At 34.2% G+C, this 24,685-nt stretch overlaps 3 protein-coding genes and 1 long non-coding RNA gene across 5 annotated transcripts; 1 reads left to right on the top strand and 3 right to left on the bottom strand.

Moving 5' to 3' along the window:
- Positions 1–3,793: 3,793 nt before the first annotated feature.
- On the bottom strand, positions 3,794–8,041 carry LOC120190210 (PHD finger protein ALFIN-LIKE 7-like). The gene is made up of 5 exons (XM_039193322.1): positions 7,605–8,041; positions 7,461–7,493; positions 5,943–6,171; positions 4,297–4,423; positions 3,794–4,215 (listed from the first exon to the last, which is right to left on the bottom strand). Exons 1-5 carry the CDS (start codon positions 7,699–7,701, stop codon positions 3,952–3,954), a joined length of 750 nt encoding a protein of 249 aa, XP_039049253.1. The 5' UTR covers positions 7,702–8,041; the 3' UTR covers positions 3,794–3,951.
- Positions 5,073–23,080, top strand: LOC120190212. The gene is made up of 3 exons (XR_005522600.1): positions 5,073–5,202; positions 12,203–12,212; positions 23,070–23,080. It is a non-coding gene; the product is annotated as an uncharacterized LOC120190212 (long non-coding RNA).
- Positions 10,000–12,281, bottom strand: LOC120190211 (START domain-containing protein 10-like). Its single transcript, XM_039193323.1, has 5 exons — positions 11,924–12,281; positions 11,546–11,825; positions 10,896–11,054; positions 10,661–10,810; positions 10,000–10,192 (listed from the first exon to the last, which is right to left on the bottom strand). Exons 1-5 carry the CDS (start codon positions 11,959–11,961, stop codon positions 10,076–10,078), a joined length of 744 nt encoding a protein of 247 aa, XP_039049254.1. The 5' UTR covers positions 11,962–12,281; the 3' UTR covers positions 10,000–10,075.
- LOC120190209 (probable leucine-rich repeat receptor-like protein kinase At5g49770) lies at positions 13,758–20,168 on the bottom strand. Of its 2 annotated transcripts, XM_039193320.1 has the most exons (19): positions 19,697–20,168; positions 19,319–19,439; positions 19,156–19,227; positions 18,893–18,967; positions 18,723–18,794; positions 18,337–18,501; positions 18,174–18,248; positions 17,880–17,951; positions 17,719–17,790; positions 17,544–17,612; positions 17,337–17,411; positions 17,129–17,200; positions 16,873–17,010; positions 16,211–16,695; positions 15,962–16,117; positions 15,745–15,881; positions 15,091–15,310; positions 14,722–14,957; positions 13,758–14,458 (listed from the first exon to the last, which is right to left on the bottom strand). In XM_039193320.1, the coding sequence occupies exons 1-19, from the start codon at positions 19,776–19,778 to the stop codon at positions 13,979–13,981; spliced, it is 2,874 nt and encodes a 957-aa protein (XP_039049251.1). In that variant the 5' UTR covers positions 19,779–20,168; the 3' UTR covers positions 13,758–13,978. The 2 variants fall into 2 exon arrangements, with proteins under 2 accessions (XP_039049251.1, XP_039049252.1); XM_039193321.1 differs by lacking the exon at positions 18,723–18,794 and having other exon boundaries at positions 13,759–14,458; positions 19,697–20,167.
- Positions 23,081–24,685: the final 1,605 nt, after the last annotated feature.

The raw sequence follows: 24,685 nt of genomic DNA, 5'->3' as shown, positions 1-24,685 counted from the left end.
TTAAAATAAAAAAGGGCCTGCAAAGTACAAGCTTAAGGGAACAATTGGATTTTGTAGTCTTTCAAGGGATTTTCTCATGTCCCTAACCATTGTTTTGAAAAATGGACATACCGGTTCAATCGAGAATCGTTGTCTAGTCTAGTTCAATCTAGATCAATTGAACCGTTATTAGTGAACCGGTCGGAACCGTTTGAACCGTTCAAATCGGATCGGCTGAAAACCGGGAAAGCCCGCTAATTTTGTTTTTTTTTTAAATTAAATCAAACGACGTCGTTTGTTAAACGAGTCAAGTCGAACTCGAGTATTGCTGAGCTCGACTCGAACTTGAAAAATTTAAAAGTAAGCTCAACTCGATTCAAACTCACGAACTAAAAATTATGAAGTTTAACTCGAACTCGAAATATAATATTGAAACTTGAACTCGAAAAGGCTTGAACTCAAAAAAAAAAATTAGAAGCTCGATTGAAGCCTAAAATTCGAGCTTGATTGAAGTGAAAAAATAATTCACTCAATGCTTACCAAAAGGCTCCATGATTTTGAATATCAAATTACCTCTATTATTTATAGAAGTTAGTTGGGATGATCTTCTATGTTTCTTAGCCATGTGAGATTGTTTTTAAAAAAAAATTAAACCAAACAATATCATTTTGTTATGATTTTTTTAGCCCCAAATTTATTTTTTAATTATAGTTATATAATTATATTTATTATTTAATATGTTTTACATTAAATATTATGTTGTAGTTAATTTGAATCATTTTGTTTCACTTAATTTTATGATTTTTAACTTATATATGTTATGACTTGCTTTGAATATGAATTGTGATATAAAAAATTATTTTTTATTAAATATTTTTGGTATTTTTATTTAATTTTTTTAAATAATTATGACGTCGTCCTGTTCTTCTGACTGATCAAACCGATTCGACCGATTGAACCAATAAACCGATAATATGACCGTTTCACTAACCGATCCGGTTCTAAAAACCATATCCCTAACAGCCCATCATTATTCTCTCGCAGCCTCTCTTTTTCTTAAAAACAAACAACTTTGACGCTCCGTTAATAAAATAAGAATTTGTACATTTAAATATAAGTTATTTTAATAATACTCTACTCTAATTTTTTCCATTTACAATAACTTTTACTTGGGGGTAATTAATCAGTTAAAAAATCACAGCTGTTGTTATTGGTAAACAAGTAATTAATTTCGGAGACTCCATTATTATTTGATAACACGGTATCTAATGGTCCATAACTCATGCACCTATTTGTCCTCAATAAGGTTTGAATCTCACTCTCCTTACTACATCAAAGTAACATCTAATTCTCCAAACCGGTCTTTTCATATTTGTTGAGATATTCTATTTATTGGCAAATTTGATTGTGCAGCCAAACTTACGAAGATATGCAGACCGGACAAGACGTGACACATTCCCAAGTTAACTTCCATCAGTAATTCAAAACATTCCACCATCTATTATTTAATTTGGGTTAATCCGGTTCTATTATTCCAACGTTGATTTCTAACATAGTGAAAAAGGAGAAACTGGAATATGGGGAATTTTATTGGCAAATTTGATTGTGCAGCCAAACTTACGAAGATATGCAGACCGGACAAGACGTGACACATTCCCAAGTTAACTTCCATCAGTAATTCAAAACATTCCACCATCTATTATTTAATTTGGGTTAATCCGGTTCTATTATTCCAACGTTGATTTCTAACATAGTGAAAAAGGAGAAACTGGAATATGGGGAATTGGGTCCTACCGACCCACCCACGATTAAGAGAATCGGTACGTCTGGACAAGAGATTCCAGTTTGAAGGAAACCCAACGCGCACGTTAGCCTATATCTTTTGAGCATCCAGTGAGACGAGGGCACTTGGGGACCAAACCATCAAATCAAAGCCAACTGTACCATCACCCAAACTATGTGCAGACAAATATCTCCCTCTCTACATTTTGTTTTCATTTTCCTTCTATTATACCATTATTCTTCTCTTATTTGGGCCACACCACTAACTTTGAGTTCAAGTGTTCAAAGATAAAAACAAAACTAAATTTCCCCTTTGCCCTCACAATAACCATCAATCATTTCATATATAAGGGTAAGATTGACATTTCGAATGACAGGAGCTAGGGATTAAAAACTCTCCATTGATATTACATTCTTCATAAAATATGTAGCCTAAAACTGCATTATTTTTTTAGTGTGGACGGTGATGACTGTTTAAAAAAACTTTCTTGTTCATGTGGGAACAAACTATCATATGCTAATGGCATGGTTCATGATGGCCCCATAGAGCTATAAGTTTATTCTTTAACATTTTCATAGAAACCGAGGTTTTTACGATTATTATGTCAATATTAATAATAATAATTATTAGTTGAATGGTTGGTTGGTATCATCCAAATTAAAGTTTTTTTTTATTAATATGGAGCAAGTACAAAATATTATTGGTTCAAAAATAACTTCAATCATTTGAGGTTGAACGCTCACATATCTAGTATTTATAATACTTTAACTTAATACCTCAAGAAATAACAATAATTTATTTATCATCAAGTCGATTGATCAGTAACATCCAAATTAAATTTGGATATAGGCATTGATAAAAGAGACATGGGTCAATAATATTTTTATTATTATTTTATTTGTTTATAGACATGGGGTAATAAAATAATGGGCCACTCGAACCGAAAACAGAGAAGGGAAGGAGGGAGAGTCAAACCTGGGAATTGGAGTAAGGCCATCCATGTCATGGGCAGTCTTTATAAAGAATCTTTCATTCCAAACATCCCAATCTTACTTGCATATTATTATATTTAAAAATATAGATATTGCTTTGCAAGAAGTATTCCTGGCCCGTAGCTCATGGAAGTTTATAGCGCCGACGAAGTGGGGAGGGGACATATCCATACTATGCACAACTTCCTAACCTAAGCATAAATTTAGAACTATTTAGTTATAGGAGGGGCCTGTTGGGTAGGAGATGGAGAAGAAGATTGATTAGAAATAGTATTATAAAACTGATTAATTAGAAAAATAATGGGTAATTCAGATAGTTTTGTAGCCGAAAGGTTCGTGCTACTTGATATGACGAATCGGCTAAGGATGGGATTCTTGTAGCTGACAGGCCTCTTAATCATGTGAACCAAAATATTATTGGTGTTCAATTATATCAGCCCATACAAGACATTGTGGAAGTCCAACGCACTCCAATTCAAACATTTGTCTACTCATCTAATCTGGTATCGGGTAGGAGGAAAAGAGGAACCAAATCCATAGTCGTACAGCCTGCGGTGTAGTGTGCCTTTCGGCAACCGGCTTAATGTAATACGGCTCGTGTAACCAAATATTATTGATTTGTTAACATTCTACTGTAATACGGCACTTTCAACAAATATCTCCAATTACATATAAGCTCCAGCAGCAAGCTATATTAGAATTTGTAAATTAGACATGGAAAAATTATTTCAATCAATCCATTTTGTTTTGATGACAAAAGTAGGAGGTTGTTCATGACCGTTTTTTGCGGCAATGAACGACCATACGGAGGACCGTATGGGTGGATGGTTGTAGGTTGGAGGAGATTAAAGAGCATGGGCGTAGATGTCTTTGATAGACGGGGTGGGGGAACTTTATGCTTCTTATGTCTTTCTCATGTGACGAGAATGAAAGAGCTCTCCCTTTTCAGGCCATAAAGTAGATTCTCGTTGACAGCATCAGTTTAGAACACAATGGCCAATAAAAATTAAACAAAGCGGGAGCAAAGAGTTGCAGAACATAAAAATCCAATCTGCAGTCAATGAAATTCATTCATCAACTAAAAAGGTGCGTGCAACCTCTGTTTTACTTCTAAACCGTAAAGAAAAAGGCTATAAAACCAACCTTGTCTCTTTCGTTTCAAATTGGTTTAAAGTCAAATTTCTGAACCTACTACTTTCAAACTCTAGCCCTCTTGCTATTGCAACTTGGACACTTATACTGCTTGATATTCTCGGCCTTTGCAGGTGTAATCTTCACACATTTGCCATGAAACCATCTCTCGCAAATATCACAGCAAATCCAGAATTCATCAGTTCCATAGCTATCCCCACAAGCCCCACAAGTGGCACCCTGTTCATCTTCCACGTCTTCTTCCCCACTCTCATCCTTGGATGGTGGAGCCACCTTTACCATCTTGCTCTGGGGTTCAGATTGACGAGACTGCAAACACCAAGGATATCAATGTGACATTAATTGAGATCACTGCATATAAAAAGGAAAACCCAAGAATTTACGTTTAACCTTAGCACTTGATTTGCTTTTGCCACTGCTGTTGTGATTAGCAGATTGGTCCTTTGATGGTTTAACGTTTCCTGTCACAACTTCGAATATGGTTGGAAGATCGTTAATCATCAGATAGAGTCTTTTCCTGCCAATTAAAAAAAAGAATTAGAATAACCTTAGTGATAGTTAAAACCTGTCATGAAGTACACTCTCCCATCCCCAACCCCCCTCAGACTCGGCTCAATTCCCTTATTTAGAGGAGAGCAGCAATGTGTTGCAAGTGTGACCAAATCCAGGTGTTCAGAAAAAGAAGGTTTTTACTGTTTTCTTTTACTCAATCTATTTACTCGTACTCAGATGTAAGTGTCAGAAATTGGTATGTGCCTCAAAAGCAAGTATGTTCAAATTTTCCTATGTTTTTCCATATATTTGGAGGATCCTTGGAGTGTCATATCCTCGTATTCCTGTTCAAATTTGTGTTGAACACAGGAAGAGTTGGAGCAATATAGTATTCACTAAAATGAAGTTGAGAGAACTGGATCCCTTTGTTCAATGATCGAAGATTGCTAAATAACTAAATGAGATGGACAACAATTATAGGGCTGAAACTAAGAAATGGCAGGCAAATTGGTATTTTTCTACATATTACCAGCAAACAGGGCTTTTGCTTTTCTCTCACAACTGCCTCTTGCTGTTTTAGTTTTTGTTCATATATCACGCAACTGCAACAATGGAAGTAAGGGCAAAATTTTGCTTCTTTCCAAAATTTCAAACTTCAAATCTTTGAGACGATCCCAAATTCCCAAATGCGTCAAATATTCCCTCCTAAAGCAAGTCCCGTACTAAAAAATATGAAACAATGTATATTCACATGCCCACTAGCAGACATCAAGTTATGGCTGAGCAGCACATCGCACCTTGGGGGTGAAATGGAAACATTCCTAATGGTGTAGACCAGAAAACATGTGCCCATCATATTGGAAGCCAAAGAATAAAATATCTGACCGAAGATCGAACTGTCCAGCCTACCAGTTCAACCAATTGAACTAACCAATCTGTTTTTTAACCATTTCTGTTGCTTAGACAGATGTATATGACAATCTTATATTTAACAAGAGTGCCAAAGCATTTAGGAAAATGTTTCATTGTATGGCATGCAAGACTTTAGCTAGTATTACATGATAAAAGTCAAACATCTCAATTAGCATTTTAGCATCCAGACTCAGCTTAAATTGTTCTCTCAAACTTGGCAAGGCATACAAAGTGAAAAAGGACATTCACTTCCTTGTTTGAATGCAAGACATAAACAAGTATGTCATGTCAGAAAAAATACCAATGAAAGTAACAGAATAGTCCCAAATTCATCTTACAAATTTAAAACAAAAGGTTTGCAGCATTAAAAATAGAAATGATTGGAAAAAAAAAAACTATCCACAATTTCTCACATGTAATATTGATTCATTTGAGCTATGCATCAGATTGGTAACTTTTTATAATTTAAAAATGAACTCATTCGAAGAGAACAAGGGTACTATTTCTCTATATTGCAAGATGCAAAGCGAATTATGCAGTTAGCAATAAAATCAACCAAGATACAGCAGCAACTAGGCTGTGCTATATGAGACTCAAACGTGTCACAAATGACACAGAAAAAGCAAACATACCGCTCATGCTTGTCAAACCCGAACCGTGCGCCAAAATAGAAAGCAACAGAAAGCAACCATGAATCACTGTGGACTGCAACCAATGATAGCCAGTCCTCCTCCTGCATTCCATCTCTAGCAAAGTTTATGCCCAGTGCAGGTTCTGGAAGCTCAGGAGGCACCTCCTCAACAGGCATGTTAACTTCCCATGTTTCATTTGGTAGTCCATACAAACATAAGTTCTCCTTCTCTGCAAATGTAAATTCAAAATTTTGAAAGACATAAGTTTTGCTGGAATGAATTGCGACAAACATACAGCACATTAACAACTTCTAAGTCATTTAGAAGGATTTATTGTAGATTCAAGAATTTCCAGTTAACGTATAAAATATAAGCAAATTTTCTTATTACTGTTAATGGGCCTACACTTTGGAGTTTTATGCAAGAAATCCTCAAAACAAAAGTGGCGTGTAAAGTGTAAACCAACAGCAGAAGTAATCATGTGTCACCAGACTATAAATCCCAACATCCACGGGAAATAGAACAAAATCTCAGCAACAATAAGAAATGAAGTTCCACTTCCAAAGAAAGAAATTTAAAAAATCCAGCTATTTCAGACACTAACTTGTGGCAGGTTACTTAGTGCAACAATTAGCCAAAAGCATGTCAATATCATGAAAGGGCAAAGGCTATAAGGAAAACAAGTTAGGCAACCGTTTGAAACATGCTTCTGGGTAGCTTTCATATCCGATATAAGTTTCAAGGAGCTGAGATAAACACTTGACTGAAAAGGTTAATTAGAAAACAGCCACTTTATCCAAAAAGAAATGCAGGTTCATTAATAGATTAAATAAAACCTGATGCTAACAGTATACTTGCAAAAAAAAAAAAAGTTCATTCATGTAACTTTTTGCAAATTCTATCCACCTTGCAGGCAAAGCAAGGATACTGTAGCAAATAAGCCAAGATTACATATCATCAAAAAGGAAAATGGGGATGATATGATAAATGATCTAAAGGACCAAAACCAGAAAGGTGAGCAGCGAATACAAGGCTTTTCACAATTGATGTGAATTGAATTTGGAGCCATTTAATGTGTGAACCACATAAGACATGTTGACAGAAACAACCATGAACCATTTGGGGATTGATAAGTGTAGACAAGGAAATCAAATAAAAAAATAAAGATAAAACTGCAAATTGAAAATTAAGAATTCAATCGCCAGACATTACAAAATTTATCTGATCTAGCAGCCAACGTGTAAGAAGACAATATTTAACTGCTTTCACTGAAATACATTTGACAATGCGATTTTCATTAGCTTTACAAAATAGTCAGCTGCTACGACATTCAGAACATAACAATATGTACAGAACTTTGACCAGAAAAACGAATAAACCATTTCGTACAGATATAGAAAAGTAACCCAAATGAAAGAAAGCGAACTTGAGGAAAAAAACAAACAAACAGATACGCAGTCAACGGTGCAGCTTCAACCCTCAGAAAGAAAATATACAAAAATCAGCAAAGTAACCAACCAGGATCACACTGTTGGTAGAACTTGCCAACATCTGCCATAAAAACCCAAATATAACAAAAAAAAACTCGTTAATTAAATCCAACGGTAATTCTGAAAGGAAAAAAGAAAAATCCAACAACGAAAGAAAGAAGGGGGAACGAACCAGTGGTGAGAGCCTTAATCAAGCCAGTGCGTCTGCCTTTAAAGTCGTTGAATACCTCATCTACCGTTCTCGGTATAGGGTGTGGTATCCCTTCCATTTGTTTTTTCTCAAACACCCCTTAAAATTCCCCCCCACTTACCCAGAATCCTTAATCGCTATATATATATATATATTGCAAATGGAAATATTAAATATGAAAATAGTATGTGGACAAAGCATTTACATGGAATTTTCAGAGTAACAAATCAGGAAATAAAGGAAAAGATGAATTAGGGTTTTCATTGTTGGGTTTGGTGGGATGGGGATTTACTTAAAATTTTAATTATATAAATATGCAGTTTGTGAAAGAGAGGAGGAGACGGATAATGGAAACTCTAAAAAGCCAATTTTAGACCAAAAGTTGAAGGGTGCTGGGGGGTTTTAAGTTAACTATTGCCCTCGTTTGTTTTTAAATTATAGTTTTGATTTACCTTGGATTTTGACGCGATGGATGGATCATGGATCTAGCTTAATCTCCACTATTAAAGTGAAGAAATTATTATTTTAAAATAAATTATATAATTAGTCGGTCAATAAAATTTGAGCAATATAGATGTTACAAAAATATTTAGAGATATATATTATTTATTTTATTACACCTAAAATTTGTTATAAGAAAATGACGAATTACATAAAATATTTATTAAAAAAATCTTTGTCTGACACTAAAGATGGAGACCTCTCTCAAGAAAGTTTGATGCATCCACAAGGGCTCAAACTAGAGACCACTTGCTTAAGCGACCATAATCTCTTCCACTAAGGCCAACCTTAGTTTGTTCAAACATTCTTATTTATTTTAAAAAAAATGCATGAATTATTTGACCAACAAAATTGTTAATAAACTAATTATTAACATACTTTTACTTTGCTCATGGAATTAAAACATTTTTAATTTAACTATTAATATTATAAAAAAATATTCTTTTTTATCTGTAACATTAAATAGTTAATAAAATTATAAATGTCTATTTTCATTTCACATAATAATAATTTGGGTAAATTATATATTTAATCACTCACTTATTACTTAGTTTCTATTTCTGTCATAAATTTTTTTTTAAATCATATCTAACAATATATTTTGGTCACCCGCCGTTAAAAAAATTAATAGTGATGCTGACATAATAATTTTTTAATCATTAAATATTGATGTGGCATTAACTTATGATGACACGTCAACATCACCGCTAATTTTTTAACGGTGAATGACCAAAAGTCCAAAACGTAGCATTAGGTATGATTTTGAAAACAACAATAGTTAAGTGGCCAAAACAGAAACTAAGTAATAAGTGGGTGAAAAAATAGATAGTTTGCCCTAATAATGTTGATTTTTAAATTTTTCACGTTTTATTAATCATTAATGCTGCAATTGTGCCTCGTGGTCCTCCAATTAGGGCTGAGCAACGAAACCGAAAAAATCGAAAAATCGACATGAATCGAGTAAAACGGTTCGATTCGGTTTGGTTTGGTTTTAAACGGTTCGGTTTTCGGTTCGGTTTAAAGGTTTTATTTTTTTGATTCGGTTCGGGTTTTCCATATGGAACCCATTTGTTCCATATTGAACCGAATAGACAATTTTTGTAAAAAAAATTATAGTTTCAAGTGATTTTTTAAATGAAAAACCGATAAACCAAACTGAACCGAAAAAACCCGAACCGTTAAAAAAACCGAACCGAACCGAAAAAACCGGTTTCGATTTTTTCGATTTTTTAACTATTTGGTTTCGATTTAAATATTGAAAATCCGTTTATTTCGGTTCGATTCAATTTTTGATAAAAAATCAAACCGAACCGAACCGAATACACTCCTACCTCTAATCCTGCAACCCCTTCTTCTACTACTAACATTGCTACGCCTAATTGCTCTGTTTTAAGCAACGGTGATTTGGCACTCAATGGTGACTGTCACTTGGCACCGGGCGGAACTGGAGGTCAGGGGCGGACTCAGGGGTTATCAGGGGTAGCCCGGGTAACCCCTCAAATTGTGAGGAATATTTATCAAATGATATTATTTTAGTATTTTTATATATATTTTTTGTGATTTTTAAGTAGAATTCCCATATTTCAGTTAAATTCTTATAGGAAAAAAATTTGTGCAATAAAATTGTCTACTTAGTGTTAATTTTTTTTAAAATTTTTTCTAATTAATACAAGTATCACCTTTAATATTGTGCAACCCCTAAAAAAATTTATAAAAATTTTTTTGTACTGAATTTTTATCCTGGGTCCGCCCGAGGTGATGGCGATGGAGCTCTCACTGAAGCTCACTTGAGTTTCAATTTATCGAAATCCTTTCAAACTTAAAAGAATATCATGAAAGTTTGGTCTCATTGGAAAGTAAAATTGAGAGATAATAATAGAGCAGAAAGTTGAACATAATATATACATATAATGGATATCGTATATGATAATAGTAAAAGTCTGTATGTACTATCAACCAGAATGTGGTTCAGTGGTTTGAACCAGTTTCCTGAGGTTTTCAATGATCATGACTAGCTTGGTGTTAAGCCTATTCACAAACCACTTGGGAAGCCATCCTGCAGGATCGAGCTGCACATTCAAATAAAAAACATCATAAATAAGCATTTAGAGCAAGTTTAGTTTTTTAATTTATCCAAAATTCAACTCACATGATTTACCAAATAAGGTAAAATTAGGCCAATAATACAAGCGGAATAATTAATTAGCAAAATAAGACATCTTCAAATTTATTTTGAGATCTAGGCCATTTGTTACGGTGTTTATGGAACTCGTCACGCCGACTTGACAAGTTTCATAAAATATATTAAAAATTATAACCCGTCATATGATATGGAACAAAATTGTATGAAATGGTAACGCACATATGACGATCCGTGACGAGTTTCACGTGCACCGTAACAAACGGCCTAGATCCCAAAATAATTCTCAATCACCCCATTTTTCAAAAAAAATTCCCACCTGTATTATTTTCCTAGTTTTGTCACATAATAATGCTACAACTATATATATATATATATGTGTGTATGTTTATATTACCTGAACAACATACGTAACAGTACATGAGTTAATATCTTCAAGCTTTTCCACGACCCATCCTGATTGCAGCAATAAGCCTCTAATTGCATTATGTTGCTGTGGAAGCAAACCAGCAGCAATTTCCTTGGGCAGTGAGGCCACTGCTACAACCTGCAAACTTAATTAATCTGTAAATTACTCTCAGTTTTGCATTAATCAAATAAAATTTATAGGTAGAATAAAACTTAAAGTATACCAAAGTGCCATCTTCCATGGTTTCACGTCGTTCATACACTATGAATTCTCGGTTTCTAAAGAGAGGTTTTGAGTTGTCGCCAAACCTAAGACGAATTATGCTCAAGTTATCTTCAAGATCTTTAATATATCTAGCTTCTACAAGCTCACTGTCCCATTGCTGTTCACAATAACAAAAACAAAAACTTGTTGAGTTTGAATCAACAATATACGTAGATGGTGGTTTACAGTGGTTCACCCTCATTAGATTAAACAAAGTCATTGAAAAAAAAACTATAATATGTGGTTAAATGGTTTAATTATCAAGCATAAAGGGGGGAAAGTTAGTTTGAATGACTTAGCCCTCCAATCACTAAAGCTTAAGAAAAACAAATCCGTTGTTGTGGTATCTGAAGTAATGAATAGCAAAAATATAGGAAACATTCTTAGATAGTAAAGTGGGAGTCCCTTTCCAGTTTAGTGTCAATCTTCTTGCAAGGAAAATCAACCACATATATTAGAGAATATATTCTGAACAAAACAAAGGACAGTGATTGCATTTGCAGACAAAAAAGTTCTTTTCCGCCCAACAAAGACAACTGTCTAGTCTAAACAACAATCGAACGATCAACATTCAACAAGGCTAAAGTAGAAACACAAATGAACCATCACCTTGGCAGCATCTATGGCGTTGGCGACAGTGATGAACTGCTGTGGCGAGACAGATCTGAGCACCCACCGGCTACGGAATATGTGAAGAGATCCAGACCTTCGCTTTGATATCTCTACTCCATTTTCAAAGGTCAGGATCTTCCACCCGTCACCGCCAATCCCCAACTTGTTCGTCTCCGAAACTGATGAAGTCGAGACCGAAGCCGACATTAACAGCTCCTGTATACAGCTTTCGCTTGCATATTGGACGTATCTTCTTAGCGAGTCGTCGCTGATGGACCTTTCAGAAACCAAAAACACAGGATAATATTAGTATTCGAGACACGTTGCTTCAATTATGGTTTCAAAACAGAAAGAAAAACATCTGTGAGAATTTACCAAGACTGGTGGCCGCAAGCTGCAGGACTGGTTTTCATTTGCAAGGTTCCAAAGTTTTGATTAATTGCTTTTTCGACTTTGAAAAAAGAATCAAATTAGGAGGTGGAGGTCATAAATACACACGCAAAGTAATCGGTGTGTGGATTTTCTTTTGATATCTGTTGAAATTTGAATGTTGGCATCCACAATTGTTTAGTGTAATTCAAATCCCACCAATGCTTCTTTTGTAAAAAGGGCAATGATTACGAGGGGAAGGGAAGAGAGTAGAATAATGGGGAGTGGGGGAGAGGTGATAGAAGCACATGAAGTGGCAGAAGAAGGTCCATGATTGTCTCTCTCTCTCTAAATATAGATAAAAGAAGATTCTTTAGTGGGCAAGACAGGAACAAGAAGCAAGGGTTAGGGAAGACGATGCACATGGAGTGTTGGCAGCTGTTCGAAAACAACATATAGAAATTAGAAAGTGACTAAAGACCAATGCCAGGTTAATGGGAAGCTGGCGAAATTAAGAACTCGATCAACACCTTATCTTCTAAACTCTCTAGGTCAATAAGTTGAATTAAATATTTTGCTTTAAATATCTTTCCATTCTTTATCAATTTAGAAGGTTAAACTCTATAAATTATCATTAAAGTATGATTAAATTTCTCTTTTCCCCGTTGATATTTTGAAAGTAGTGATTTAGTAGTTATTGTTAATTATTTATAAGGTCATTCGATTATCAAATGTTGTTTTTCTCAATAACAAAAGGTTGACGTGACAGTTAGACTGATTACTTACATTATTTGATCATATATATAAAAAAAAGGATGAGTCTACAACGAATTTCACACACCAAAATATAATAATACAAAGTAGGATAAAATTTATGATAAAATAATATTTTAGTCATTTAACTTTCAAAAGTTATAAAATGAACATTAAATTTTAGGTTTGGTTAAGGCTTGTATAACAAATAAGTACCTATAGTGTATCATTTTTTCATTTAAGTACCTAAAATATTTTTTTGGTCAAATAAGTATCCAAATTTATCTTTTTTGGTTAAAATATATACCTAAAGTATTTATTGGTTAAAATATATATACCCAAAGTATTCAATTTTTTTATCTAAATACATAAAGTATTATTTAATTAATGACATATGTCAACTTTTTTTTAGAATTTAGTGGTTAAGGAATTATTATTATTCCTTGAAATTTTGGGTTCAACACTACATATGCAGGGAGTGTATGAGTATTCAATATCAAATGGTGAAGAGTCTTTAAACAAATACTACCTTGTATGCGCCCTAGATTAATCATTGGATACATTTTTAAATAAAAATTTTATAGGCTTTTTCATAATTTTTTTAAAAAAAATTAAAATTTTTAATAAAATTTCAAAATTTTCTTTTTTTTATTACCTTTTCTAATTAAATACGTACTCTCAATCTAATTTTAAAAACTATAAGAAAAGTCAATGTATATTTTTTTCAATTATATATATATATATGTTTAGACTTGTAATATTACTGTAACTAAAAATAATAGAGTTTAGATTTAGAATAAGAATTGATTTTACATTTAGATTCTATAAGTGTCTAAAAGAATTATACAAAATTTCATAAAAAAATATTTGAAGAGAGATTAATTTATTCAAGCTCAAAATTAAGAGGACCTAAAAATTGTTTAAACCAAAATATTTAGTCACCAACAATAACTTTAATATTTTAAATTAAAACATTATTTTTTAAACGTGTAGATAGTAAACTATTGTTTTATAGTAAAAAAAGTTAAAATTAAGTTTTAAATATGAAGCAAAGATTAGAAAATATATATAATAGAGATGCCAAAATATTTCGAATCAACAGTTGAATTACCTATTTACATAAAACGAATCCTTCTAATTACAGTTTCATCATAATATTCATCAAACAAAAATAAGATCCCACATAATTAAGTTTGTCTGTCGCCCATTCCATGGGAAGGATAAAAAAGGAAAAAGAAGACAAAACAGAAGCAGCTCTCACTGTTGATAGGTTCATTGCTGATAAAACATGGTAAAAGAAACCCACATTCAATGGGGCTGTATCTTGGTAACAGAGACAGGGAAGGCTCCACTATAAGTAAAAGACTCGTCGCTGTACGGATGGATATCAGTTCCCTTAGCTGCATCCTCATATGTTGCCGAGCTTGCTGCCGATTCGGCGTTCGGGTTCATGCCGGACATCTGCATAATGTCTTCAATCTCCTTCACCACTTCGCCCATTGTAGGCCTGTCAGCTCCTGATTCTTCAACACACCTCATTGCCAGGTCTACAAACCTTTCCAGGCCTTTGGATGAAGTACCGAAACCAATAGATTGGTCCAGAATCTGTTGGAGATTATAAAGGCTTTTTGATTTGTCCATCGACATTCTCACCTCCCTTACTATATATTTCCCTCGCTCTATTGGTCTTCTTGAAGTTACTATTTCCAGCATCAGCACTCCAAAGCTATAAACATCGCTCTTCTCAGTTAACTGTTGGGACATGTAATATTCAGGATCCAAATAACCCTACAACAGAAACAAACTAATTCTTAGGGAGGATGGCATAGAAGGAGAAAATAACAGCAATTTCCGTGAAAGGAAAATGAACTAATTATCAACACAAAAAGAGCACAATTGGGACCAGCTGGCCCTTGTGCCTGAGCACCATCGGCACCAGCTGACCTTGGTGCCAGAGCAACATTGCTAACAGCTGAGCTTGTTGCTCAGGCTCTACCATTTCAAAAGGCTGTATTAATTGTATGCATGCGTCAGCGTATGGAAGAACCCACCATTGTACCCTTCACTTGAGTACTAACATGACTCTTCTCACCGTCACTCATAAGTTTGGAGAGGCCAAAATCAGCAACTTTAGCATTTAAGAGTTCATCTAATAAGATGTTATCGGACTTGATGTCCCTGTGAATTATGGGAGGATTCGCGAGCTCATGAAGATATGCCACTCCTCTAGCTGCACCAATGGCTATTTTAAGTCTCCTGCTCCAGTCCAATCTGATTCCCGACTTCCCTGCATTACATATATATACACATATATATATATATATATATTTTTGGTGAGATAAGGACATGTAAAATGCCGTTTAATTATTGATAATGTAACCCAATTTGGAGTAATGAAGTTAGGAAATAGAGGAAGGTACCTGACAGACTGTCACTAAGTGAGCCATTAGGAACATACTCATATATTAGCATTTGTTCACCTCGCTCAAAACAAAATCCCAATAGACTAACAACATTTTTATGATGAACTCTAGATAGAAGCTCAATCTCTGTTTTGAATTCGAGCCCCCCCTGCATAGATCCTTGCTGAGCTCGTTTGATGGCAACGAGCTCCCCAGTGGAGAGAGTTCCTCTATAAACCTGTAAATGAAGGAATTGAAATTATTTGGAAAAAAAAAATTTATAACTCACAATGACCATGCTAAAGAAATCTATCTCAGTAACACAAATAGTTACAGACAGACGAAGTAACAGATTATTCTTATTATTTGCATTACAACTTTTTAATCTATTTAAACCTTCCCTTCATTAAGGTAAAAAGGTCAATGCAAACACATAGCGTGCAAAAGGGGCTAGGGCTAGAGGCCTCAAATGAAACAATGAATAAAACCTATGCTACTCGAAGTTAGGTGTAAGTGTTGAACATGGGTATGTGTCCAACACATAGAGAGTCAGATTTTTCAAAATATTTCAATGTATTGGATAATCCGTAGAGGTCATATCTCCATACCTCTAGCATACATGTTTTTTATATGCACATAAGCAATACAGAGAGGATGAGAGTCAAAATAAACCTTTCCGAAACCCCCTGATCCGATATCATTGGCATCTGAAAAATTGTGCGTGTATTTCTTAAGCTCTTCAAAAGAGAAGCATCTTGCTCCTTTTAACTGAGGAATGCTACCACTGCTCTTCTTAGGATCCCAGTGTGCTATGTTTTCATGGAAGAGAATCAGTACCTCAGATATTCCACACGATCAACAGGAAAAGACTGAAAAATAATTATCCTACCAAAAGGGTTGCTTTCTAAGGTTGCTCTTTGTGCTCTCTTCCTCTGACGATAAGCATAAATCCCAGCAAACACTAATAGTACAAAAAGCACCGAAGCACCAGCTGCCGCTCCTATTGTGATGCCGGTACTTGATTTGCTTGAGTGTGCAGCTACATCTAGATAATACAACACATATGCAAGGGAAAAAAGATGAATCTATGTAAACAGAAATTTACAAATTCATTTTAGTTCTATTGCAGGCGCATTACCAGAAAAGTACTCATATGGGTCACCCCCAAAAACATAAGGTCCAAAGTACATGTCAGGTGGCTTGTAATCCTGGCTGCTAAAGGCAGATGCAATCTTAGAAACTGCACTTCTATTGAATCTATCTTGGCTGTATGGAAATAATTCAAGGTCCAAGAGAAGATACTGATATGGGTCCATCCGTGGATTTTTTAGTGAAACAGAATCCACAGGAAATTCAGGCATCTTGAAAAACTGTGTCAAGTTCTGCTCAAAACTTTCGAACGGAGTTCGGTTTCGCAAGTCGGAGAAGAAAAGGCCTCTGAATTGTAGTGTCCCTGAATATGGATAGGCACATCTGCACATGGGGCTGGAAATTTGACCAGAACTGCATGAATAAGGCTGACAGTTCATAGGAACGGTTGAATACAAAGGCACGGAATCTGGTGGCGGTAATGTACAGTAAGTGTTTGCTGCTCTTGTCGGGCACACTGGATTATCTACAAGTCTACAGAAAGTTTTAGAAAGAACTTCAGTGATGTTAAATGGTACACTAATAATCTTTAACATCAACTATATCTATATCTATCTGTAGAAAATCCATCTTCCAAGAGGACCAAGACGTATGAGAATACAAGCCTAGTAATTCAGCAAATAAAGGATAGACTAAAGAATTCCGGCTTACATCAGCTTGAATGTGTATGGTCCACCAGTGTCATTAAAATCTGTTATGAAATTACCCTGCAAATCTATGGTCTCCAGCTGGTTGCTAACTCCCGGGCCAATATCCAAGGTACCATTAAGGTCATTGTGTTTTAGTATCCTGTCAACGATACAACAGCAAAAGGGGGCAAAAATCCAACCAATCATTTCCCAAATGTGACTGTTTTTTGTCTAGGGCCCTCATTTCCATTATAATGTGTAGGGTCAAGTATACTTACACAGTTTCCAACTGTGGAAGATTCAAGAATGAGGCAGGAATTTGACCTGTAAGTTGAGTATCTTCCATCACTCTGCCACACAAATGAATTGATTACTCTCTCAACTACAGCAAAATACTTGTGAGAAAGAAGGTTATGATGTTACAGTTCCCGAACTAGCACCATCTTTAAGTAGAGAAAGAAAAAGAGGCAGTGAGAGAGGAAATACAATGTTGTTAAGGACGACAGAGTCGGAAACCATGAAGGAACGTCTGTTGAATTAAAACTATTATTACTGAAGTATCTGCACATTATGCGATAGAAAAAAGATTAGTGATAGTAATACAAAGGTGTAATGTTATTAAACAAAAAAGACGTCAGAGTGCAGTTTGAGAAGGCCAAAGACACACTAAACTCTAAAGCATTTGTGACTTACAAGGTGTTCAAACTGCTCATGCCAGTAAGGTTAGGAAGAGGGCCAGTCAGCTCATTGTTGGACAAAAACCTGAAAATCAGTACCAAATGTTCTTAACTAAGAGAGGATAATAGTTCCCTTCCATCCTAGAAAAACACGTACGGAAGACTATCAGCCTTTTATGCTCATTGCTTACAGATCGTGAACGCTTGTAAGATTGTTGAGATTCGATGGAAGTTCTCCATTCAGTGAATTGTTGTCAAAGCGTCTGTAGCAACACAATAAATGTATTAGTCATCGTCAACATTAAAAAAATCTCAACATTAATCCGGTCGAGTACTTGGTCTAAGTACTCACATCACCTCCAGAGTATTCACGAGCCCAAGGGTGGAAGGAAGAGCTCCAGAGAACCTGTTGCTTTCAAATAGCCTGAGAAAGAGATGGAAAAATAATTGTTTCAAATATACAGAACTCCATGCATGCAGAAGGAGAAAAACAAAATAACTCATTCCTGCATGTAGAGGGAAATTGTTGTTTATGGGAAAATTTTGTTGTGAAAATGTGCCTTCTTTTCTAGTTGCAAAGCTCTTTCCAGGTAAAATCAAGTAATAAGTTGCAGAAATTATTGATAGAAAACAGAATGGAACATACAAATGTATCAGAGTCATTTCTGAACTGAAAAGTTTAGATGGAATTGGACCAGAGAGTTGATTCTTCCCAAAATGGCTGTCAATAACGTAGAACATTGTTACCGTGTAAATAAAATAGAATCATGGCAACCAAAAAGACAAACTACAAAGAAAGTTTGACATACAAGTGCTTGGTATTAATCAACCAGTCAAGCCCTGGTGTAGTCGGTCCATCTGAAACTGGAATTTCTCCATCAAGCTGATTGTCAGCTAGATCTAACCAATAAAGGTTTGAAAGGTTACCAATGGACCGTGGAATAGACCCAGTGAAGCCATTAGAATTTAGAGATCTGTAGGTAATGCAGGCCAGCATGAAAGCACTCTGATTAAAAGATATAAAAGAATAACTAGTTGTAGAGAAGCCAAAACATCACACAGCCTACTATCAGGGAGCCTCAAATAGAAGTTTTACCAAGGTAATGTCCTTCACCTAATAGAAAGTACACAGAAAGAATCCAAATAGAATTGTTTGTCACTTGAGAGGTATAAAAATTAGAGGTCAAATTCTTACAAGTCCCTCAGCTGTGGCAAAGATCCTATCGTATCAGGAATTGGACCGAAGAATCGACAACCAACCAAGACCCTGCCATTGAGATATATATATATAAAAGATCTTTTAAGAAAATAGCAGAAAGAAATTTGCTTCCAGTTGATGCTTTGGCAGGAAATAGAACCCCTTACAACTTTATTAGCTTCTTTAAATTTCCAATCGCCGAGGGAAGAGATCCCGTGATACCTTCATTGTAAGATAGATCCCTGAAAAATGAAGCCAAATCAAATATGTTAAACTAACCATAACCATGAGCACAAGTGCCTCTAGAAAATCCAAAGAGCAAAGGAAGAAGAAAGAAAAAAAATTAATGTTTAGAAGGATTGTTCAGAAAATCCAATTGCACAATGACATCCATGAGCAATGGAAGCAGATAATAGGCAAAAGGACCTACAATTCTTGTAATTCAGATAGGCTGAAAACATCTCCTGTCAGCCGTCCCTCCAATTTCATGTTTGGCAGTTTCCTGAAACAGAAAGAAAAATGTCAGGAAGATCCCAAAGCTGAAACAACCAAACCAAACAAAGTATTAAAAGGAAGAAGCACCAGCAACTTACAATGAGATCACACGTGTGTCACTGCACTCAATTCCAACCCATTGATCATCACAAGGATCCCCACTCCCCCAATTAGATGGTAAATTTTTCCACTCACCCATGAGAGATCTTAGAGCACTTGCTGCACACAAACAGTTTCGGTTTCTCTTGATCAGAACCAGAGCTAAATTCTGAGGTAGCAATTCCAAATCATTGAACATAAATTTGCATGGAATGAAAGCAATCCCAAATCATTCATCATTTAAATAAGTTAAGAGTTAAGACCCTTGGATAGCATATACAAATAATCAATAACATATTCTTCAACGCAAACCTAAAGAACCAACAGAAACTATACTAAAAGAAAACAAAATAAGCAATGACTAGAGGCAAACTTACCATCATCAGGGTTAGTTGCAGCTGCTATGATATAGATATGAACAGAAACAACAAGCAAAAATAACCAAACCGCTGAACCCATTTTTGTGAGAGAAACCAAAAGCTTCAGAGTTCAAAGAGTCCAAGACCTGGAAACTATTTGGTTTCTGTTTCTAAATTTGCGTAACATAGAACAACATTCATTTAACATTAACGAGTTTCAATTCAGGAAGCAACTTCCTCGAATGCAAATGAGAACACAATCTATATCAAAAGCAAGAAACGGTAAGAAATGCGAGGCTTTGAATGGATTTAAAAGTGGCAAATTGCCCCAATATGATTAGAATAAAAAATCTTGGCTTTTCATGTCACCTCGTTGTTTCCTTCAACCGAGGTAGAAGATGTGAAAGTCAATGTTACTAAAGCTGGAATTTGATGGATGAGACCAAGAAAAAGGCTTACAAGCATAGCATGGGTTTGTAGCTGGAGCCCGCCAAGTGGTTTGCTGGTATATTAAAATAGCTGCAACCAAAGGCCGAACGCTATGAAAAGAGATGCAACAAACAATCTTCTCCTGTAAACTAAATGTCGTCTTCGAAGAAACATTCAAACCAATAAAGCAGCATAGAGAAAGTGGCAATACTTTAACTTTTATAAATGATAAATACTTAGAGGAAGAGAATCAAACCAACCGCTAATATCTCAAACTCTTAAGCCTGAGCTTTTAAAATATTCGGCCGTTCCCATAAGCGTTGGATTCATCGTTCGTCTTCTTCCTGCAGAATTGTCAAAGACAATGGCACTGTCGATGGTCAATGATCATGTGACGTACGAAATACGTCGGCAACGCCAAACAGTGGTGGGTTTACCGTTTACGTCTTAAAAATCTTCATGAAGTTCAAGGGGGAAAAAGGATGAACCAAACTTAAGACACATCACCATGAGACAGTGCCAATGTCACTCTTATTGATTGATACAGGTTCATAAATCATAATTATCGCTCTTAACAATATTCACTTCAAAATTTAAATTTGATTTTTTTTCGAGAATATAATGTATCTTGTCATTGCATCGAATATTTGTTTATATATAAATAATTCTTTTATTTCAAAATTTTAATAAATTAATTAAAAATATAAGAAAAGTTGAAAGGAATAAAATTTACAATTATCTACTTTAAAGGGAAAACGAAAAAGAGCTTATGACAGAGATTAGTTGTATCCCTACCAAATTAACATAAAAAACATTGCCTCTTGACGTAGCCATAAGATTTTTATGTTGCATAATATAGATGGTTGACTTTAATTTTTATTTATTCTATTTTTTATATATAAAACGTGTTTTCTTTTATAAAAATCACCAAAAAAAACATTTAGGTCGGAAATTATCGAAATCATTCCAAAAAGTTTAATACAAAAACAAATGTTTAAATTATATCTTAAATTAATTTTAAGTATCTAAAAAAATTCCGTTTAAATATCAATATTTTTTTCTATTATATTTTTAAGTGTCTATGTCATAATCACCGTTAAAAAATTATTAATTAACACATGTCACATTTATATTTTAAAAAAATACAAATATTTAAAAATAATAATCCGTCTTCCACCTCTCTCCCACGTCAATAAAAGTAACAAGAGGCCATAAAATAATCCGATAAAAAGCAGGATAGATATGATGCTGCACTTCATCTTTATCCTACAGCAAGAAAGCATTGTTAAAGAATTAATCCTAAAATACAACCTTAACCACGATGAAGCAAATAGAAGCAGATTATACAAAATCTCCAAATACCATAGTGCTCTTGAAAAAGGGAGACCAAGGTTTCACGATGTGTAAGTTTTTTAAAGAAAATATTTTCAAAAAAACAATAAAAATAATGTGAAACATATTACCTAACGATTATTTTTAACGACTATTACGACGTAAACATTTCGAATTGTAACGGAAAAAACGTTAAACACCTATTTTTAACGAAAATTTTTTTAGATATAATTTAAACACTTATTTTACATTAAACTTTTTTTAAAAAATAACCGCTTTACATGAAAAATTTTAAAACTTATAACAAATAAAATAACACTCGATCGGTCGACATTGCGTGGGTGGACCAAATTATAATGAGGCTAAAGACGATTGGTTTGATCAAGCAAATCAATTGAAAAGTCTGATCAATATTAAATAGTTAATAGAATATGAATTTAACTTGATGGTATGGAATTTAATATTTATACTATATAATGTTCTTAATTGAAGTATTATCATTTCATTCCACTAGCCACACCAACTCTACTTTAAAATTGACTAAGGATCAAATTATAAAATAATTTCTTAAAATATAATGAGAATATTAAATTTAATTATAAAAATATATAAATATTAATATAAAATAAATATTTCCATATCTTATAATATATAAATAATGAAGTGAATTCGAGATTGGCTAAAAATTTAATTTGTGAATCTTTTTTTATTTTATGAAAACTTTGTCGCATACTTTAAATATTTGAGTGTCACACAATCGCATACATATAGGAGGAGATGTTATTCTCGTAATCAACCTAGTTTAAATATCGAGATATTTTATAATAAAAATTAAATTTAAATATATATTTTAAAATTTTAAATTTAATAAAATTGTTTCAAAATGATTAACTTTACCCGTTACAAAAATAGCAAATGACCAATTCCCTACACAATTATTTAACGACCACGACCACGACCAAGACCACGACCACGACCCGACCCGAGGCGGCGGCGGCGGCGGCGCGCGAGAGTCCCCCTTGTTCTCTATCACTCAACAAGGAAGTGGGAAAGTCAAGCCTTAAATACCATTCCTAATAGTGTTTCCAATACTATGTGAGATTGAGCATTACCAATATTTGTTCCCAATACTGTGGGATTGAGCCTTAAATAGTGATATTATTTTTGAATGTTTTGCTTAAAATTGTAATAATCGCGATTGATTGTAGATTGACTTTTAATTATGATATATTTAATCGTATAATACTAATGCAATTGGTTGCTGATTCAGTTGTTTTAAGGTGCATGATTGTTAATTGTTTCCTGAATAATCACATTGTATTAGAAACAAGTGTTGGTAATGCTCAATCCCACATAGTATTGGAAATACTATTGGGAATGGTATTTAAGGTTTGGTTTTTCCACTTCCTTGTTGAGTGATAGAGAACAAGGGGGACTCTCGCGCGTCGCCGTCCGTCTCGTCTCGTCTCGTCTCGTCTCGGGTCGTGGTCGTGGTAATACGTGTCTTCGACACGTCCGCGCGAATACTATATTTTTAGAGAAAATTCTTAAGAATCAAATACAATACCACCAGTCGTTACGATTTTGGACTATCGCAACGAATTTGGAATAAATCGCAACGCGAACTTAGACTATCGCAACGAATTTGGAATAAATCGCAAACGCGAACTTCGACTATCGCAATGCGAATATGTAAATTGCATTGCGATAGTCTAAGTTCGCATTGCGATAGTAAGTTCGCATTGCGATAGTCGAAGTTCGCGTTGTAAATCTGAAAACTGATTTGCGATACGCGAGATCGCGTTGCGAATTATCGATCGCATTGCGATTTAGTTGGTCATTTTGACAAATCCAAAAAAAAATTAATTAAAATCATATATTATAAGACATTTTTGATCACTCAGATTATTTTCTCATAATTTTAAAGGTTTATTTTACGAAATATTTAATATCCATACACAGATGAGAGAGCAAATAGAGTAGGCAATTGAAAAAAGCAATGATTGTAGCATGTAGGGCAGACTTTTCTTTTTTTTCAGCTACATTTATTATAATAAAATAAATATTAAAGGGATCTTCAACATATTCAAAGCAAAGAAACGTGAAGAGATGGTATACACATTGTCTTAGCATACAAAGTTGGAGAAGAGGTCCACTGTTGGCTAAATCTTGAGTCGGCAAAGCAAAGTAAATTCAACAGATCCAAAAGAGGAGTGATGAATCCACCCCAGAACCAAAGCTTTTTCTTTTTCCTTCGAAACTCCTCAGAAACCGGTGACCTTTGTACTCCACCACCCGGTAAGAATCTTCCCCTTTCTGTATTTTCCGCGTGTATTTTGCTTCTCCCCCCTTGCCAATGGTGTTACATGTAATATTTATAGTAAAATAATTTACTATTTTAGGCTAAATAGAGTCCTAATCGAACTCTAATTCTTGTTTCGTTGGTTGTGGAGGAGTCTCGTGGAACCACGTTGATGGCGTCGTGAAGATCGATTGTGGACTCAGGTTTGGAGAAACGACGCTTGGAGTGTTCTTGGGCTGCCTGTGTGAAATGGAGCATTGTTGGGCCATTTGTATTAGGTCTGTAACAAGAAAAATAAAAATGTGTAAATAATATATATATATATATATATATATTATATAATCACATATTTAGGACGAAATATAGTGTCTATAACGATCAAGAACTTTTTTATTACTTGTTGAAGGTAAACGATGACGTGATAAAAAATAAATAACTTAGATTTTGATTAATTTTATAATTCTATCATTTAAGTTAGTATAAATCAAAAAGAAAATCATTAGTGATAGTCGTGTTTTTAGTTGTCTTTCTCTTTTCCTTATTTTATTTAACAAAAAACGTAACAATCTTGACATTTGACGAGGCCTAGATAAAAATAATTTATTATCATATTGATATTTTTTGTTTTTAACTTCATATTGAATTTCATTATGCTATTTATGTTCGTAGATACATTTATGATGCTCAAATTTGAGTCCTCAAGGAATAATAACAATTCATTTACCACGGAGGTTACTTGATCCGTGCTTAATGATTATATTTGAAGAAAAAAAGTTAATACAAATCAAACATAGTTAAGTTTAATATCACAATCAAACTCCATTAAAATTGTAATAATATCTATACTTTAATTAACAATAATTTGTAATCTATGATCTCTTACACACAGGATATTATCTTAAAATTATTTTACCCTTTTAATAAAAACATTCACATAATCTATA

The sequence above is a fragment of the Hibiscus syriacus genome, unplaced genomic scaffold, assembly GCF_006381635.1.
Source record: "Hibiscus syriacus cultivar Baekdansim isolate YM2019G1 unplaced genomic scaffold, ASM638163v2 tig00116962_pilon, whole genome shotgun sequence".
NCBI lineage: Eukaryota > Viridiplantae > Streptophyta > Magnoliopsida > Malvales > Malvaceae > Hibiscus > Hibiscus syriacus.
Note: the sequence above shows the minus strand (reverse complement) of the source record. Positions and strands in the feature narration are given on the sequence as shown.